This window comes from Hesperophylax consimilis, chromosome 22 (genome assembly GCF_061612785.1).
Source record: "Hesperophylax consimilis isolate HC1 chromosome 22, BYU_Hcon_1.0, whole genome shotgun sequence".
NCBI classification, from domain to species: domain Eukaryota; kingdom Metazoa; phylum Arthropoda; class Insecta; order Trichoptera; family Limnephilidae; genus Hesperophylax; species Hesperophylax consimilis.
The window spans coordinates 17,740,375-17,760,790 of record NC_142857.1 but is presented as its reverse complement, the minus strand read 5'-3'; the positions used below and the strand labels follow the sequence as shown (position 1 = coordinate 17,760,790).

The 20,416-nt window shown below is 33.1% G+C and overlaps 1 protein-coding gene across 2 annotated transcripts in view; it reads right to left on the bottom strand.

Annotated features, from left to right (window-relative positions):
* The window catches only part of CBP (sarcoplasmic calcium-binding protein), a 64,602-nt gene that overhangs the window by 40,361 nt on the left and 3,825 nt on the right, over positions 1-20,416 (bottom strand). Inside the window, exon 2 of one of the 2 annotated variants that reach the window (XM_089645170.1) lies at positions 11,010-11,108. The exons of the other annotated variant lie outside the window; for it this stretch is intronic. Within the exon in view, the coding sequence (XP_089501296.1) occupies positions 11,010-11,108 (99 nt within the window). The remainder of the gene's footprint in view (positions 1-11,009; positions 11,109-20,416) is intronic. 2 annotated transcript variants of the gene reach the window in all.

Here is a 20,416-nt window from a genome sequence, read left to right as displayed (position 1 = left end):
TTCTAAATACCATATAATAGTGATTGCAAATACGATTCGGTAGTCGAAATTCTGACTCGGTTATAATATCACACAAATCTAATGACGTTCGAATTCAAACTGTTCGCAGTCTTGGAAGTATTAGAAGTATTGGAACTATGGTATCCCCGACTGGGGTTATTTTGAGGCAAAAGGGAATGGTGAAGTGAAGAGTAAGGTTGGGAAGTACCTAGCGATTCAGAGCTGGTCGATTTTTTTTATATGAACACCGTCGTACAGTTCAAACTGCTTACAGCCAGTTGGACAAGGGTGGGTAGGGGAAGGGAAAGGAGATGGGGTAGAAGAAGGTCGGGAAGTAACTGGCTGTTCAGATATAGTCACCAAACAAAGCTAAAGCTATATTTCGAAAAGTTTTGATTCTTTGGTCTTTAACCAGGGTGACGCTAAAGACCACTAAGGTTCAAGCTACCGCATACCCGATTTCTACCGATATACAGGGTTTTCCAATAAGAGGTGTTATTTTAAATAGCCCGCTATTTCGGTAGATGTTACTTTTGAAGCTGTCATTTTTTGACATTTGACAAGTAGAAACTACGCCATTAATAAAAATGGAACGATACACGCTTCAACAACGCATTGAAATAATTAAAATTCACTTGAGTGAATATCAAATGCTAATCATCTTGAGTGATGAAGCCCAACAAGCAAATTTGTCGCATCTGGAGCTCGGAAAACCCAAGAGTTATTGTTGAAAAGCCTCTCTATCCTCAACGTGTGACTGTTTGGTGCGGTTTATGGTCCGGCGGAGTCATTGGACCTTACTTTTTCGAAAATGAGACTGGAGCAACAGTTACGGTGAATGGCTTGCGCTATCGAGAGATGATTAATGATTTTTTATGGCCGGAATTGGATGGTATTGATCTGGACAACGTTTACTTTGAACAAGACGGCGCTACGTGCCACACAAGCAACAAAACCATTGATCGTTTACGATTGAATATCAAAATAACACCTCTTATTTGAAAACCCTGTATATCAAAATAAAACACTGTACTTGAAAGCAACTGTTCTGTTTAGAAGACATTTTAACAGTTCACAGCAGCTAGAGCCAGTCCCTGGGGAGGAAGGTTCAAACTTCAGTCAAATTTAAAAAATATATACATATATCAATAAAAATAGATGCATTATAGTAAAAACACATTATTTTGTACAGATTTTTGAATTTTTTGAAGCAAAAACTAAGTAATACTTAAGCCTTACCTAACCTATTAAAAAAATCGTCACATTTCATGACTTTATATCGCTGTTTAAAGGTGTGTCGATTTATCACTTGTCCGTGACTATTACGGTTACCTGCCACAAAAGGCTAAGAAAAAGAAGAAAGATTAAATTGAACGAATGCTTAACTTTTCTGTGCTTGTGGATACGCTATACTTAGATAATTTCAGTTCAAATATTTATCATTTCTAAATGGTTATCTCGATTCAGTCCATCTCTATTCCCAATATTCGGTCCAAACAAAAAAATTACGTAATTTTCTTTGATAACTTCTAAGCTTCCCACTTACCAAAACATGCTCAAAAATTGAATGGAATTAAGGGCCTATCGAAAAGTCCATAAAAAAGCAATAAATACGTTTATCTTAATCCAACTTCTAACGAGACGTTCTTTTAATCCTTATTATAATTTATGGTTGTTAAAAACTATGTTATAAAACCAACTATTGTGATTAATTGTACAGACTATCTTTATCTACAAACTAGATATTATGAGTTTGAAAATAAAAATGGTAACTTCGTTTTGCTCTTCTGAAAAATTATCTACCTTTAACCAAAACATAAAAAAATTATCTATTAACCAAAACATTAAAAATTATCTACCTTTAAGCAAAACATTAAGAATTATCTACCCTTAACCAAAATATTAAAAATGATTAATCTTTAACCAAACCATAAAAATTTATCTACCTTTAACCATAACATAAAAAAATTAACTATTAGCCAAAACATTAAAAATTAACTACCGCTAACCAAAACATTAAAAATTATCTACGTTAAACCAAAACATTAAAAATTATCTACCTTTGACTAAAACATAAAAATTATCTACCTTTAACCAAAACATTAAAAATTATCTACCTTTAACCAAAAAATTATCTACCTTAAACCAAAACTTTAAAAATTATCTACCTTTAATTAAAACATAAAAATTATCTACCCTTAACCAAAATATTAAAAATGATCAATCTTTAACCAAAATATTAAAATTTATCTACTTTTAACCAAAACATTAAAAATCACTTCTGTTTATAAAGATAGAACCTAGGTTAAATACATCTATTAGAATTTTACTTTTGTTTTCGGAAATGAAAAAATTCAACAAATCTTGGGAGCTAAAATTAACCCACTTCCAGACATCCGATCGACCTGAAACTCGGCAAATAGACTCGTTGTCGATGACAATGCTTTCTATCGATAACGATGGCAATCACATGCACATGCGCGATCATGTACGCATTTCTCTGAAATCGGATGACATTACAGCAGTAAATATACGAAACAAATGTCGGTCCTACCTGATCCGCATTTGCCTCCAGTCAAATTATTTTTTGGTTTGTTTTTAAGACATTTTAAAATAGATGTATTACAGTAAAAAAACTTTGTTTTTACGGGTTGATTGAAAAAAATCTTCATTTACACGAAGCTCCATAGCTCATGATGGAAGTTCTGTAGAGCTAAAAATCGTTGTGTTGACCAAGAAATTCTGGTAGAAAATAGATTGTAACAATAATATTTTATAATGCTCCATTGTAATAATACTTTATGCATAGGGTTAAGAAGTTGAACAATTGCATTTTGTTCAAGGTAATCTTGTTATGAACTTTAATCGTATTCATATTCATAGCCCTCAAGGTTTTAGGTGTGTCTATGCAATGAGAGTACTTATACAGCTTCTTGTTATGAGATGAATCTGCTACAAGATGAACAAAACTGCAAATAAATTAAATATTTAAAAAAAATATGAGCATTTAATATTTAAGGCGGGTCTAATGGTTAGCGCGATAGCTTAGTGGGTTAGAGCAGTTTTCAGGATACGATGTTCAAATGTGAATACCTAGCAGCAATAATTTTGTTAATTTTATGAATTTGATTTTACAAATTTAATTTTTAACATTAAATTAAGACTTAACCAAAGGTTTAAATAAAATTTGACTAGTTACACTAGCCGAATGGTTTGGGCGTTTGCTTTGGCTTCTACCCAGAGGTCTCGGATTGAATACTATGCTAGGCTTTAGTCCTCCATCACATCATTGTTCTGCCAGCAACATATATTTCTCCCACAATGCATTAAAAGAAATAATAATGTTGGTAAGAGGAATATTAAAAAACTGTCAGTTTGTCGAATGTTTGTCTAACGTATTAGAAAAAGAAAATTAGTTAAAGTTGTAAATTTAACAAATCACTGTGGTTTAGCCGTCAATTTTACTTTGTTGTATGTAGCCAATTTCACGCGATAGCAGTACGTATTCACTTATAAGCAGCATAATATTGAGGTTTTGATCAACTCTAAAATATTTTCTGAAAATATTATAGTTAGGTGAGCAGCCACTTGTGGTCAGCAAGTATAACAACAGCAAATAACATCAAAGCCTAACCTAATCACGTATTGATCCTGATCCCGATCCTAATCTACTTGTAGCAATTAGAACAACAGCAAATAATTTCACGCCTAACCTAACCTATTGATCCTGATCTGCTTTTAGCAAGTAGAACAGCAAATAATTTCAACACCTAACCTAAACTAACCACGTATTGATCCTGATCTACTTGTAGCAAGTAGAACAGCAAATAACGTCAACGCCTAACCTAACCACGTATTGATCCTGATCTACTCGTAGAAAGAACAGCAGCAAATAATTTCAACGCCTAACCTAAACCTTACCACATCCTGATCTACTTGTAGCAAGTAGAACAGCAGCAAATAATTTCAACGCCTAACCTAACCTAACCACGATAAAACATATAGGACGGGTTGTTTCGGAGAATTTGAACAATTCATCAAATTTCAACGTTTATTTTCGGGTTCTGTGAAAGTCCTATTTAAGTTCTGTTATTGTATCATTATAGGCTAGTTGCTTGACAGAACTGAAATAAAAACAGAACTTGAAAAAATCTTTCACAGAACTTGAAAATTAACTTTGAAATTTGAATAATTGTTCAAATTCTCCGAAACAACCCGTCCATAGTGTCAATGATTTGATAGATGAATATTAACATTGCGAATCATTTAAATAAGTACTACTATATAAATAAATGAATCCAGTACCTACTCGAAACAATTTTATAACCCTTTTGCAACTCTGGCATTTAGTAAAATAATCTACTGTTCTAATCTCCGTTACAAGGGCATTACTTGCACGTTAAGACCGTAAAAATGTTACGTTATAAACAAGAAATATTATGTAGTGTTATTGTTATAAGTTAGTAAATAGGATAGACGGTTAGAAATAATATTTAAATGAATAATTAATAATACGGAAGGAAGATAATAATTACTATGTAGATATTATAAATAGGAGAACGTACATTTTAAAACGATAGTCCGTCATAATATTGAGATTCTTAGAATTGGTCATTGTGCAATCATTGTTATTAATTTTACTGGAACGTGTTTCGTTTGGAAAATAATCAACAACGTCTGGACCTCTGGAGATGTTAATACAGCCAGACAAATGCATTACGAGGTCAATGGTGCCGGTTTGTCACCGCGGAATATTGAGCTGAGGCCTTCTTCACCGCACGTACGATATTGTCGATTAATTGACACAAACACGTCATTGGTTTGTGCTGGAATCGATAATATACATAATAATGTGTTTTTGATATGGTCCGGAAGGACAGACGGGAAAAACGTCATACAAAAAGTTCAAGGGAAATTTTTATTTGAATCTCTGATTGTTTCAGTTTGTTGACAAAATATTTTGTGGGTGATTCGTCAAAGGACAAAGAATATAAATTATATTCCTAATTATACAATGTACAATAGCCAGACTTTAAAACAAGTTTTACGTTGGTATCTGGGATAGAAATTAGCAATGAAAGATTAAAAAAACTAATAAAAACACATGTGCTAATTTAATTATTTAGGAAAACCGTCATCATGGGTGCTACAACCCTCAGAGTTATGATTGCAGGAAGAGCCTCCAAACCAGGCTGCCTTCTGCTGTCCGGTTCCTTCTGGTCAGCATTACAGTGTTCGCCTCAATATCGTTCAACCACCTAAGTTTATCTCTCGATACTTTGTCCTGCAGGCTTGTTATCCCTTTTACTCCCGGCCATCACAATTGTGTGGATACGAACCAATATTCAAGTCATGTCTCTTTGAAGAATATGATCTATCTTCCTTTCTTGCTATACAAGTCACAAACTTACCCGAACAAAGATAATGTCTACTAGTTTGACTCTTCAATCAATGAGGTTGTATTCTATTTTTCTTTTGTGATAATGTATTATATTTAAAGACGAAATAACGACAGTAAAATTACTTTTTAAAATCGCTGTATTTTTTAATGTATGTTCTTGTTATTTTTAATTTTGTTTCTTGCATATATTATTTTTTAATGTAATTTTATTATTTTTATTTCTTTATTATGTTTCAAAACTGTCTCATTAAAATTGTACCACCTAAATGTAAAAGCTCTCTGGGCGTTAAATAAATAAATAAAATCTCCAAAAATGACGAAAATATGAGCTTTCTGAAAGGACATTGGTAAAATGTATGCATCCGTCACTCGTGACGTCACATGCAGTACAATTCATAATTCGAATGGCAGTGCGCATGTACTGTGATGTCACACGCTTTTTGGCCGGCTGCAAATATGAACGTTTAGATGGCTTATATCTTTGATGCTATTCGGTTTTTTCATTGTAAGCGACAATTTAAATTCATGGTTATAACTAAAATATCACTTTTTTCCCATTCTCTCAATGGTGGTCTTACACTAGGGCGATACTGAGAGTATTTTCCACTCTGGAACATGCCGCAAATGAACTATATAATATATTAAATGAAAAAATACACTTTGTAAAACACCACTTTTATTATGAATTAATATTAACAGCCAACCACGTTTCGCTTAGCTCAAGCTTCGTCAGGGCTTATTATATCAACTTAATTATATCAACTTATTATATCAACTTTTTTTTTTTTTTTTTTTTTTTTAAAAGAAAGAAAAACATTCCCGGGTCACGAATAACCCAACAATGTTTGAAAATCTCCTACTACCACCACAGAAAGCCGAAAATGTTGCTTGTGTTGTGATGGAGGACTTAGCCAGCCGAGGAATCGAACACGCGACGCTCGGGTGAGACCCAAGCGCTATGCCCACTCAACCACTGACCGGTCAACTTATATCATCAGTTGATATAATAAGCCCTGACGAAGCTTGAGCTAAGCGAAACCTGGTTGGCTGTTAAAATTAATTCATAATAAAAGTGGTGTTTTACAAAGTGTATTTTTTCATTTAATATATGATGTCACATCACAAAGTGTTTGCTTCCTTCGATAAAACTATATAATATTTTAAATGAGTAATTTGTGAAAGAACACACACTAATCAACTAATCATATTAAATTTAGTTGCGCACAGCGGGTTTTAAACCTGCGACCTCCAGCTTGCTAGTCGAGAGCCCTACCTCTCGACTACAGAGGCCTTCATTAAAACAATATTAAGACATCATCTGACAGCTTTCCGTTATGGCTGCACCGGTTTTGGAATGACGAGTACATGATCACGTATACATTATATGAGTGGTAAGTATATACGAGTATATTATGTAATGCATACCGTGCAGATGTCTGATTAAGTAACTACCTAGGAGATAATCATACCGCGTGGTTGTACGCACGTGCGTGGAATAGGTACCTACAAACGTGGAGTATCTATTAACCTACGTGCGTGGAGTAACATGCGTGCCCGGAGAATTTATGCAGCGGAGTTGGTGCAATGAATCAGGAAGAATGAGGGAGAAACAATGCGTAACAATATTAACGTTGCATCTACGTTGTAGAGAGAAGGTATAAATCATAGACTTCCAAATTGATAGAATTGCCCGTACATGAAATCTGGGTATTTATCCACGAGCTGGAGGCAAAACACTTTTTTGGCACCAGGCGGGTTAGAGAATGCTTTGAATAAACTAACACATCATTCGTAAGTTGACTGCCGAAGAGCGCACATCGAAATAACCAGACCCTACACAGTATATAATATTTAAAAAGAACCCACTGCTTTTATACGAGTACCGTACAGAACGAGTCCCGACAGACTATGTATGTTGCTAAGCTGAAGGTAGTGGAGGGGAAGGAGATGGGGAAAAGAAAAGTGGGCTTTTAAAATCTGGTCACCAAACACGGTTAAAGCCATTACAAGCAACGTTTCAATTCTGAATGGTGTTCTTTTCACCAGTGCGATACTCCACTAACATACTATAAATTATGTTCAGTCAAAAATTACGAAATAACAAATAAAATTTACTTGTGCACTCCGGAATTTGTATCCGCGACCCCCGGATTCTTAGCCAAAGATCGTTACCACTCAACCACGGAGGACGTCACTGCATACTAAACTTTTTGAGAAGCATTGGATTTTTCAATCAATTAGTACCTAATTCGATAAAAGCACCTAATTTACCATGACTTCCAATTCCACAAAAATAAGAGGTCAATTAAATCTGCTGTGTCAGAGAAGCAAAAGAATTAACCAATTTAATCCTAGCATCATTATTAGTTATTACACATCATATAAACAATGAAAAATACGCAAGGCTATGCCATACGTAGTAATGCAAAATCATGTGTTTTTGGTTTGAAAATTTGGTCGCCTAGAAATGTTTCAGGTGCTTTAATTAAATACTGCGAGTAGAATACATCTTGGCCTTTGAAATAATCGAGTATTTTTTAGATAAGTCTTTATATAATCCCAGAAAAAAATAATGTAAAGGCCTATGAAAACTGCTTTAAAGTTGAAAATCTCCTACTTACGAACCCATTTTCGGTTATGATTTTATTGTATAATGTGGCAAATTAAGTTATTTATAAAATGATCGAAATTTTTTTTTAATATTTATGCCTGAACATCCACAAAATAAAATAAAAGGCACTTTTTGGCCATGTTTTTTTCTTGCATAAATTTAAAACAGGCGGATGGTGTTAAACGGGAATTTAAACCTTATCGCCATCTACGTAAGGGTTGATATTGATAGCAGCTCAATTTAAAATATTACACGACTTAGTGCATCGCCTTAACTAACTTATCTCTTATATTGACATGAAAGTAATTTCTGATATAAATGTATTGTTATGTATTTGTTTTACATTACCTACTTCACATGAACTTATCAATTTGATTGTCTTGAAACGGAAACCTTCCCAGTTGAAGAGTCAAAGATTAATCATTCTGTAATTGTATTATTTAGTATCTAATAAATAAAATTACATCAACAATTGTTTATTTTTGTTATGTCTACGTAGACAAATGTACGTACGTCACAAAAAATTGATGTCACAAAACATGTCTAAGGACGATTAGGTACTCGACTAATTGTATTATCATTTAGTACTGTGTTTAGACGAGAGTCATGCGTTGATGCACGACCACAAACTAATGACTCAAATATGTTTTATATGAATGTAGGTCGCGTAAACAACAAACACCGTGAGGTCAGAGAACTTCAAAATCAGTGTGTTTTAACTTTCACTGTTTGAGCAACGGAGATATCGAATGTTGCGTGTTGACTTTTGGATCTAGACGTATTGTTATGTGGAGACACGTAAACCAAAAAGACGCGTTGCTCTGTTCAGATCGGGAGTAAAACAGCTCCCCGCCATTTTTTATATCTGACATATTTATAATAGAGCTGTGATACGAGAAAAATTTTAAATTTTTTATTTTATATTATAGAAACAAACAGTACATGATTTACAGAGTTGAAACAATATACAGGAATAAGATACCTACTTCATGTTGTGTTCTTGTAATGTCTGCTAAGTGGTATGTTTATTCCTTAATTACCAGGTGACTTGTGTAGTTTATAGGTGTGTGTGTGACGTGTGTAATGTATGTGTGAGTGTTTGTGTGTGTGTGTGTGTGTGTGTGTCTGTATGTATGCGCATTGAAAAGTTTAAATTATTGACATGATACCACGTTTGAATTTGGGCAGTGAAACCGAAAAAATGTCAATGTTAGGCTAGCTTTAGACTTGTAAGTTTTTTCGTAAATTTACGACTTCTAGCCAATGGGCATATTGGATTTTCAAAATGCAATATGCCCATTGGCTAGAAGTCGTAAATTTACGAAAAAACTTACAAGTCTAAAGCTAGCCTTAGAGTTAAGACAAATATTATTTAGTGTATGAAGAGCTCGGTTAATTTTCAAATTAGATGCTGCATGTGTTTTATAATTTAGCGTGTGGAATAGCACTGTATGTCGTGTACGTCTCAAATGTATGTTTAAGTCAATAAGGGACAGAAGTAACTATGATGACCATTGGCAAAAATGCTGATCATTGGCATTTTTAAATGCATCTATTTGAATTTTGATTTTGTTTTCGTGAATCAATGAAAGCAAATCTTGGAAGCGGAAATTAACCCACTTCCAGACATCTGATCGACCTAAAACTCTGCAGATTGACTCGTTGTCATGACAATTTATTGTATCAATTTTGGTGGCGATCACGCACACACACGCGGACATATAAGCATTTCTCTGAAATTGGATGACTTTAGCAGTTAATATACGAAATAATTGTCGGCCCTGCCCAATCGGGATTTGGCGCAGTTGTTGGCGCAGTTGAATTCAGTCGCTGGGGAGGAAAGTTCAATCCTCAGTAAAATAAGTTTTAAAAAACATTTTAAAAAAATCACAGCAGTTTAATTCACACCAATCCCTTGGGAGGAACGATAAAACCTCAGTAAAACAAAAACAAAAAAAACTAATTTGAAGGCAACTATTGCCATTTGTTTTGCTTTTTTTGTTTGACTGAGGATTGTTCCTTCCTAACCAGGGACTGGAAATAAATGGTATTTTACGGGTTGATTGTTTTGATAATGTCTGGAAAACTTTACATATTACTTTGGGTTCCATGATAACTCAACACAGTGACAATTCAACACACCTTTAAAAAGTGATATAAAGTCATTAGAAACGATAAAAAAATTTTTAAACCTAACCCATGTAATAAAAAAAAATTTCATCACTTTCAATGACTTTATATAACTTTTTAAAGGTGTGTTGAATACTCACTGTGTTGAGTTATCATGGAACCACTTTAAATATACCCAATTTTACAGTTTTAAAAAAAAAATTGTGTATGTTTTACGACAAACATTCCCAGGTTACGAAAAAACTTCCAATATTTGAACTCTTCCTACATCCATCATCACAAGCGGTGCATTGCTTGTGCAATGATGGACGTAGCTAGCGGGTGATTGAACCCGCGATACCTGGTTGACAACCCAACACTTTTGTCTACTAACTAATAATTATAAGAATGTAGGTATTTTAATTCCCATTAAAATTATAACGCCAATTAATAATTGATTCGCTGGAATCTTAAATGCTTGTTTATTAGGTTCTCCGTCTCAACATTAAAATGAATATCATGTACAATGTAACCAATATTATACTGAACATGTGGTAACTATTCGCTTCTAACAGATGTTTTACACATTGCACGAATACCTTACTGCATTATTTACAATATCAACAACAATATTTCTTGATGAAGCATAAGTTATGTGGTTAATCACAAAGCAAATGTACTCGACGCCAAAAATTGATAAAACGGCATATAAAAAGCATTTTTTATCACTGAAAGAAAACATAACTAGAAATCGTATATAGTATAGTTATAGATAGGTATAGAATATTAATAAAAATAACTTCGAAAATATCAAAACGGCGAACTGGCATAATCAAAAGGCGTGATCTGTTTCATTCGCGTTTCTTTTTCTCGAGTTTTTCTATTTACCATGTTGAATATGGGCAGCATCACGCGACACGGTGGAAAGGAAACCTGGCTAAACGATGCACACTGTGTGTGATTAACCCCCCTCACAATCCTGGCACCCTGGAGACAAAAATCAGACAAATATGAGAAAGTCGAGAAGATTTTGATTAAAAGTCGAGAACAATTCGATAAAAACATAAAATTTTGCCTATAAACATAAAGAGGTGAAACCAAAATTACTAAAACATAAAAAAAGTAAAATCACAAAATCGAGAAAATTATGAAAATTTCAAGAATTTGTTGTAAACCTGGAAAATGGGAAAACGTGAAAAAAACAAAATAAATTTATATAATAACATACACAGTTTCATAATAACAGTTTTTGGTGAGAAACCAAATTTAAATCCGTGTTCAAACGTTCAAAGCCATAATTTTAGTATTTCAGTATCTCTGGAAAAAAACCTCATGCATAATAATTCTCTACAAGTAGAATCAATTTGTGTTTTAAATTTAACGAGAGTGCTTACTCGCTAAATAAAAAACCAAATGTATAATACCAGTTATCGTCATTTAATGATTGCGCGAACGCCCGACCAAGTGAATTTACATACGAAATACAACACTATAAATAACCAAGTAGATATCATTTGCCTAAAGAACTCTGCATACAATCGTACTGGTAATGATGTTAAATTGATATGTCGGAATAATCAGTTGATAAAATAGTTTGGACCATATATCCAGTCGTGAATTCACTATCAGCAAACCACAAAATGGCTTCAGCTGGTGCTAAATTTGGCAAGGTATTATTTTAATATTTACTCGGTTTCGACACCTTAGAGACAAATCATCTCTCTCGGAATCCATACCATATTTAGGAATGCTGTGTGGAGGGCTTTTGGGGAAAAGAAAGAGTGAATTCGATTGGGTCTTTGAACCATTTAATTCGAAGTGTTTATTCTTACGCCAAGAGGAAACCCTCTTGTTACAGTCAGTTCTTTTTTCAAAGTCTACCGATCCTTAGGTATTTGCTTGGACTTGGCGACTTGCCAAACAAAAAGATAGAGGCTTTAATACAGTTAAACAGTGAATGTTGGTGCATACGGACACGACAAAAGGTCAAAGATGTGAAATAAAAACAAAGATGGAGACACGAACGATCCCTGTGCGACGCCAGTAATTTTTTTAAAAGTATATTTAGTTATAAAATTTTACTTTTTATATCTAGTGTACATCTATTCTAAAACTACTATAAAAATATTCCATTACCTACGTACTCTAATATTTGGACTTCACAACATTGAGACATAACCCACGAAAAACTGCAAGACTTCTGGCTTCCTTAACATTTGAAAGGATTTTGAAACCTTTACAATAAATATTGTTTTGTGTTGCCAATAACTTTGTCTTAGAAAGCCTAAAATCGTTGCAGCTTCTCCTAGGATAGCCATGGACTTATTCATACTTACACTTTTTAACATATAATCTGGTAACGATTATTTTTAATTTAACTTGTCGAGTTACCAATACTATTAAAGGAATATAATTTCTATTCAATATTTCTATTTGTAGAACTTCAAGCCATGTTTATAACAACTATAACCTCAAAAAGGTATTCTTGTAACCGTGACCGGTTCTTAACTTCCAATTCCTGAGGTAAACAAACAACAACACGTTACGGCTTGACATAGTTATATCTTAAGAGGAGCAAAAGGCGCCAAGTTATTTTTTTTTAATTGTTTGGTCGTCAGTTTTTTTCTATTAGGTTTCTTCAAAAGTTTTTTATTTATTTTTATGGTTTATTTATTTTCTTGGTTACACGTCCTTACCAAAAAGACAATTTATTTTACGGTGTGAATTGTGATTCGCCCAATTATTCGCGCTTTTAATGGCTTGTTGTCTTCCGGTGGTTTTAATAATTCAATTGTTGTCCATCCGCCATTTCGGGAAAGTATTGTTGCAAATTGTTGTTGTTGTTGTTTTGACCCCAATGGCCAAACCGTCTAACGGGCGTTTGTTTAGGTTTTAGGTTTCAACGACCTGCTAGCCGGTTGCAATGTTCGATTTTGCAACCAAAACAACATCTGGCAGTTTGAGCGGTAGGTATATAAAACAGTTTGTTGAACCTACGGAAATGTTAAGGCCAAAGTTGTTGTTCGATGGACAGGATGGAAAGGGTTTTTTGTTCCGAAACAGAAAGATTACTGTGGGTTCTTTCTTTGCCTGGATCCTGTCTTTGTATTTGTCAAAATTTCTGTACCAGCATACATCACTTTTTATCATCACAAAGTGTTTTAGTTCTTATCCCAGTTCGAATGTTATTTTATTTTTCCTTCTAATGGGTACAAATTAAATCTCTATAATAATAAAATTATTACTACTTTTTTATAGTGATAAACTATTACGACAAATTAAATCTCTATAATAATAAAATTATTACTACTTTTTATAGTGATAAACTAATGTTTTTAAGATAAGTTTTTTTATGCATAGCACAAATGATAACAAATTATTATACAATAATTAGTCTGAAATATCCATAATATTCCCGTCGGCGGCATTTATTTTTACTCAGGAGATATCTTCAATTTGTATGGATATTTCAGGCGAATAATTATTGCTTACATAATTTGTTATAATAAAATAGAGTCGCCATCCGCGTCTGTCTGTTTGTGCGTTTAGTTCTTCTAAACTACGTAGTGAATTTTGATAGGGTTTTCACCATAATTTAGAGAATTTCTTCCGGAAGGTTTATATATACAATACATGCATATTATATTAATATAAATTAGAGAAAAGTCTTATAGAATGTGAAGAAGTCATATAAAAAGAATTATAATATAAACCTTCCGGCAGACATTCTCTAAATGATAGTGAAACCCTATCAAAATCCGTTGCGTAATTTAAAAGAACGCGGGTAGCGACTTTGTTTATACTTTTTAGGGAAGAGTGTCCCGGGCGTCGTGACTTTGTTTTTTATACATATCTACAGTTTTATTCCGAGATTGATGAAATTTTGCACACCTAATTTTCAAAACACGAGGAAGGTCACTGTCTACAAGAGATTTCATAAAACCACCCATCCCCATAATGCGGGCAACTCTAGATGCTTTAGCAAGTATCATAAATAATGTACACTTGAATTGCATTTTTTTCAATATTGAACAGTTGAAAAAATGCAACAAAAATAGTGTGTGCCGTCTTGTGTTTTGACATGTTAATAGATAATGTTTTCAATACTCGGTACCTAATGTTTCAAATGACTGTGCGAGCTGAAAATGATTGCGTTGTCAAAAATATTCAGCATTGACTTTTTCATGCCACCAGAGCTCACCCTACATGAGTTTTTACCGATGTATACCGGCAGATTATCTGCTTTTTTTTTAAATCTGACTAAATTTGAATAAATATTCGCATTCTTGTGGCAAATAATGACAGATAAATGACCCTTCTGCGACCAACACCCGAGTATCTTGTGATCTGCATAAATGACTCGGGTCTCTTGTCTGAAGATGCAGGGATTGAACCCACGACCTCTGTTGCCAAATTAAAGTTACCACCTACTCGGTCATCGAGCCCATAATAATAATATATGAAATTTTTATTTGAGTGTGACATATTTTGCAAACATTTAACCCGAATCTAGGATAGAATAACTTTTTAAAGACTGACAAACAGAATGGCAGCGACAAACTGACAGAGATTAACTAAACCAAAAAAAAAAAAAGACAATTCTTTACTGATTGGACTTTATCGAAATCTTGTTCAGGCTTTTACTTTAGACATTATCTTCCTTAATTATGTATAATCTAGTCTCACATAATATATTATGTTTTGTCTTTGCTCTATTATGAATAGTGCTCTCCTTTCGCTGTCATCTCAGTTTTTTTTTTTCCATTCGTGTGAATAATAAATAATGACAAACTGATGAACTGAGTTAGATTGAGAGTCAAACTGACAGAGCGAAACAACTAAACTGACAGAAGCCCGGAATAGATACACGATTCTATGGCTAAAGCCTTCTTTAAATTCTGCATTATAAGCATGTTTAAGGATGTTTTACATATCATTAAACTATATCCAAGGTAGTATTATTTGCGCTTTTTGATTGTATTCACGATTTCCTTATCTCATGACCTCTTACATTAAGAAACCTGTGTTTTCAGGTAATCCAAGGTTAAACGCTTCTAATTTGTTCACAATTATATGACCTCGACCACGTAAAAAATTGTATCGATTCAATATATTTCTGCAATATTGCAAGTTTACATAAGAATAACAGTAAGATAGAATAAGTTTACAATTATTACCTATAATATTCGCGAAGTTCGCTCCGAATCGTCGACCACAAGTAGTAGTGCGGAAATTGCCTAGAACGCATATTAATTAATTCATTTGTTAAAAATGCTTTTACGAGGCATGGGTGCCTAACCAGCCAAGGGTGACTGTAAACATGAGACAAGTACTTGATAAAAACAAGGTGGGAACGAAATGCAGAGAAATTAAACTACAACAGCGCGCATAAACAGGTTTTTAGCCTATTCGAAGCTGAAAGCAACATGGCCCGCCTGCTCGGAAACTTGTTTTCTTTTTGACAAAACACAGTAAACATAGTAAGTTATATAACTACACCGTCATAATCTCCACATTCAAGTGGGTGGGTATATGCTGGGCATAACGCACCCACTACGGTTGGAATTCCAAAGGGTATTGCAATATTTTGTTTCTGCTTCTTTGTGTCTGAAAATTCTACGGCTGTCGAAATTATGATTTTCTGGCGTACCGCAGGGTCTGAGATTTGTTCCGGCATTAAATAATAATAATAATAATTGTATGACTTGTATAGCGCCATTTTTGTGCAAAATCACCTCAAGGGCGCTGTACAAACTTATAAATTCCTACAGTGATCTATGTTATTACTTAACTATTTATGGAGAAAATATACAGTACAATACTTACCTGGTAGGTCACTTGAGATTAACACTTAATTAACATTATCTAATTGTTTATTGGCGAAATTTAGATACAGGATTTAGGACTTAATTGAAAAATTGAATATAACTGGACTTTCTCTTAGGAATGGTATATTTAATCTAAGGGTACGACAGCTTAAAAAGGTAAGTTTTTAGTTTAGACCTGAATTCTGTTGGACTTGTTATGGATCTTAGTTCCGGGGGGAGTTTATTCCAAGCCTTCGGCCCAGATACACCGAAAGCGCGATCACCAAACTTAGTATTTGGCTTGCGCTTAGGTTCTATCAGTCTGCCTACAGCTGATGATGTTGCTGATCTGAGAATTGCTGATCTAAGAGTTGACTGCCTCAGACCAGTGTTTTCCGGGACGCATAGTTCAGAGATGTAGGGTGGGGCCATTTCATTGATGGATTTAAACACCATCCAGCACAGTTTTTACTGGATTCTTTCAGGGCACTTGAGCCAGTGAAGGTTACGAAGGTGTTCTGAAATGTGCGAATATTTTGAAACCCCGGTTATGAGCCGTTCTGCTGCATTAAACACTGATTGAAGTTTGTCAATTTGATATTTTGGAAGGCTGGCATAAATGCCGTTGCAGTAATCAGTATAAAAACAGGAAAGATCTTCAAGGAAAGAATAAGATATCCATGACTTTCTTGGTTTGAAAAGAGAAACAAAAATCTCCCGCAGATGACATAGCGTTATAATCTAAAGTGAAGTAATGGCTTAGAAAGATGCGAGCCGAGAAGAATTGGTAAATTTGGGCCCTGAAAGGCTTATTTATGAAGAAGAAACCAAACTATAAACTTTAAAATATAAAACTAGTTATATGCTAAAAGAAAAAGATATAAATTATAGTTGTAGCACAACAACTTAAAAGATTGAATTTACATAACGATGTAATAATAATCATGTTCTCATAGCACATTGAAAAGATGTTCTACGGCAAATGATAATTATTATTTCCAAGAATTAGAACGCTAATTCCAAGAATCATAACTGTACTCGCATACTAATAAATTAAAGTGCAAGTTATGAAACGTTTTAAAAGCTATCAGCTCTAATCGGCGTGATAAATAAAATCGTAAAATTATCTTATAATAATTGATATTACATAGTGAAAAAGTAAGGTTAGTAGGAACTAAATAGTACCTTAACTAAATTTATCCATTTGTTATTATTATATGGTCAGATAAATGATCTACTATACTATATTTAAGTGATATATTTTCTACACTCAATTTTACAGGGTTTTAAAGTAGTATTAAATGAATGTATTAAATTTAAGTTAAGCTGTTTTTCGCTTATTATGCAATTTAAAAAAAAAGCACGCGTGCCCAACAGATTACGCTGAATTTACCTGTCACAGCATATATAAACCACTCATGTCACAGGTTACATATTATATTAAATATAATCGTATTCAAAAGCAACCTTGTGTCAAAATTTCAAGAACTTTCGGAGATTTACGATTTTAAACAAACGAACTTTTACATTTTTATTTATGTAGATAGATAGTTTAAGCAATTTAATAGTAGGTACCTACCCATCTACCTTAAAATTCTATATTTAAAATTTTACAATTTATTGATGTATGAAGAACATTATATAATATGTGTGTTGTTAGCGTGTCTGTCTGCCCGAGGTAAGGTCAATTTGTTCCTACTTAAGATGAAATTGAACAAACGTTATCAAAAATCATTATTCTTTCCAGAACAAATTATCAATTTCCTTGGCCTGTCAGGTTTAGGAGTCGAAAGGTATCATGTACATTGAAAAAATCAGTTTTATTTCAAATCGGTGATAACAGTTCTAGGCATTTGTGTTCATTAGAATAATACTGTCATTTTATATAAAACCACAAATGTGTGGTTTATAATAAACCAAAGACAAGTATAACAACTGACCTTGTATAGTTGTTATTAATTTAACAAATAACCGGAAATACTGACAAAAACAATGCGGTTAATAGGTATCTATGGTCATTGGAAAAGAGTCGCAAAATAAGTTTGGTCTAAATGCGCACTGAAATACTGTTAATTTATTTAATATCGAGTCAAATTATTTGTTTTCCTGTTAAAAACGGGACTGCAGGCCTTCGACGAATGAATTGAGAGTTCCTAACAAAGTATCAGTCAAAAGCGAATGTTTTATTATGACGGCGTAACACGTGTTCACACAAATATTGATATAATGATACTATCGCATTCCGTCATGATATTTATTAGGAAAAGAAAACGTGTTCTCGATATATTCTGAATGACTAATATTTTATCAGAAAAGTAGCATGCTATCAATATTTTAACAGGATCATTTTCATACGCCGATACAGAATGTACAACTGGGAAGGAAATAGTTATTAAGCAGCAATATCTCTCAGGCGGTGAGCTCTGGCGACACGTAATTTGCACAGCTTTTATGAAAGGAAAGTCAATGCAACCATTTTTAGGAAAAACGTGTTTCCATCTTGAGCTATGTAGCCTTGAAACATTAAGAACATCAGTATCAAAGAAATAATCATATTGTTTTTCTTTTACGGACGAAATCGGGCAGCAAAGTTAAATTTATCATTAAAATAACCATTTTTGCCTACCTAGTCCATTTTGTTGCGTTTTAAATTTAAGCGAATTAATTCAACGTTGGCAATTTAATGCTATCAACTCTGATACCCTGTTAACCTATGCTAGTAGATTAAGTCGAGGGTAGAACTAACACTACTGTCTGTATTCGAACTTCACGTACTGCCATACAAAAAAACTTTTGAAAGAAACATGAACTCAAAGAAATTACATAAACGTTATGTTGTAATAAATGTGAAAAAATATCACAAAAATGACCTCTGGCCAGCGAAACTGTGTAGTTTTACATTATTTTTTATTCAAGATAAATTTTATTTTAAAAGATGTCTACATACACAGGATTTTTTACACAAAGTTCAAAGAAAAATTAAAAAGTTTGTATATTTCGACGAAAATTTATTTATTCGTATAAGGTCATTTAAAATTAAAAAGTATGCATGTTTCGACTTAAATTTACTGATTCGTAAAAGGTCATTTAAAATTAAAAAGTTTGTATGTTTCGACTAAAATTTATTTATTCGTAAAAGGTCATTTAAAATTAAAAATTTGTATGTTTCGACTAAAATTTATTTATTCGTATAAGGTCATTTAAAATTTAAAAGTTTGTATGTTTCGACGGTAATTTATTCATTCGTATAAGGTGATTTAAAATTAAAAACTTTGTATGTTTGGACTAAAATTTATTTATTTCTATAAGGTCATTTAAAATTAAAAATTTGTATGTTTCGACTGAAATTTATTTATTCCTATAAGGTTAAATATTCCTATAAGGTCATTTAAAATTAAAAAGTTTGTATGTATAAGGTATTTTAATTTTTTTAAGTTTGTTTCATTTACCCTGAATATTTAACGCCCGGAATTTACCCGATTTTCAATTTTTTTTCTTCTTATTGCAGATACAATTGAAAAATATGAAACAAACAATACAGGGGGGTATTTGTTGTGGGAGTTACCTTTATGTTGCAATTGAGGGAATTGTTCCTATTAGCTTCTCGTGTATCACTGTCACATCTCAGGACATTTATTATACTATTGTGTATGACACAAAAAGGGTGTTTTTTTTTTAATAAAATCTGTCGAGCAGGCAAGTACGTATCTTATAAAGTTTGCTGTGAGCAAAATTTTTAATATTGGTTTAATTTTTGATACTAGCTCGGTAGACGTGAAACTAAGTGGGATAAAATTTTCATTGAATGGCAATGTTCACGAAAGTTTTAGTAAAAATAAGTTGGATTGGCGGTAGTAGAATGCAGAAATTAACTTGTGTAGCTAATAGTGAAAAGGAGGGACTAAAGGCCTATAACGAATAAATTGACAAATTTCATAACAAACTATCAGTAAAGCACGAATATGTTATGAGGAAGTCGGAACACGTGTTCTTCAAAATCATAATAGTTTCGCATTTCCTCCATTAGACATATTTATTCAGACAAGGGCACCTGCGTGAACACGTGTTCAGATTTATCCTGAATGACTAATATTTTATTGGGAAATGATCAGGCAGCCACATTTTTAACAGCATCTTGATAAAAAAAAGCAGTACTGATTTTTCTCCGTGTAGGAATGTAGAGAATTCACAAGATTTTGTTATTGTTTAAAATAATTGTTAATTTATCGCAAATATGTATTGCTGTAAGTTTGCCTAAAAATGTTAATCATTTTGTAGGTAATTTTAAAACCGCTATAAAAATAAACAGTTATTTGTCGAAAACAAACATTTTTAAAACTACTTCCCAAGTTTCTGACACCAAAATAAAGGCGCGAATTAAAACTAGTAATTTCAGTTTTTAAATCCGAAAATTAATTACATTCCATTTTTAATAAAAGGTAGGTATTCTATTGTTTTTGTGGAAGTGACAAAGGTCGTTGGTCAATG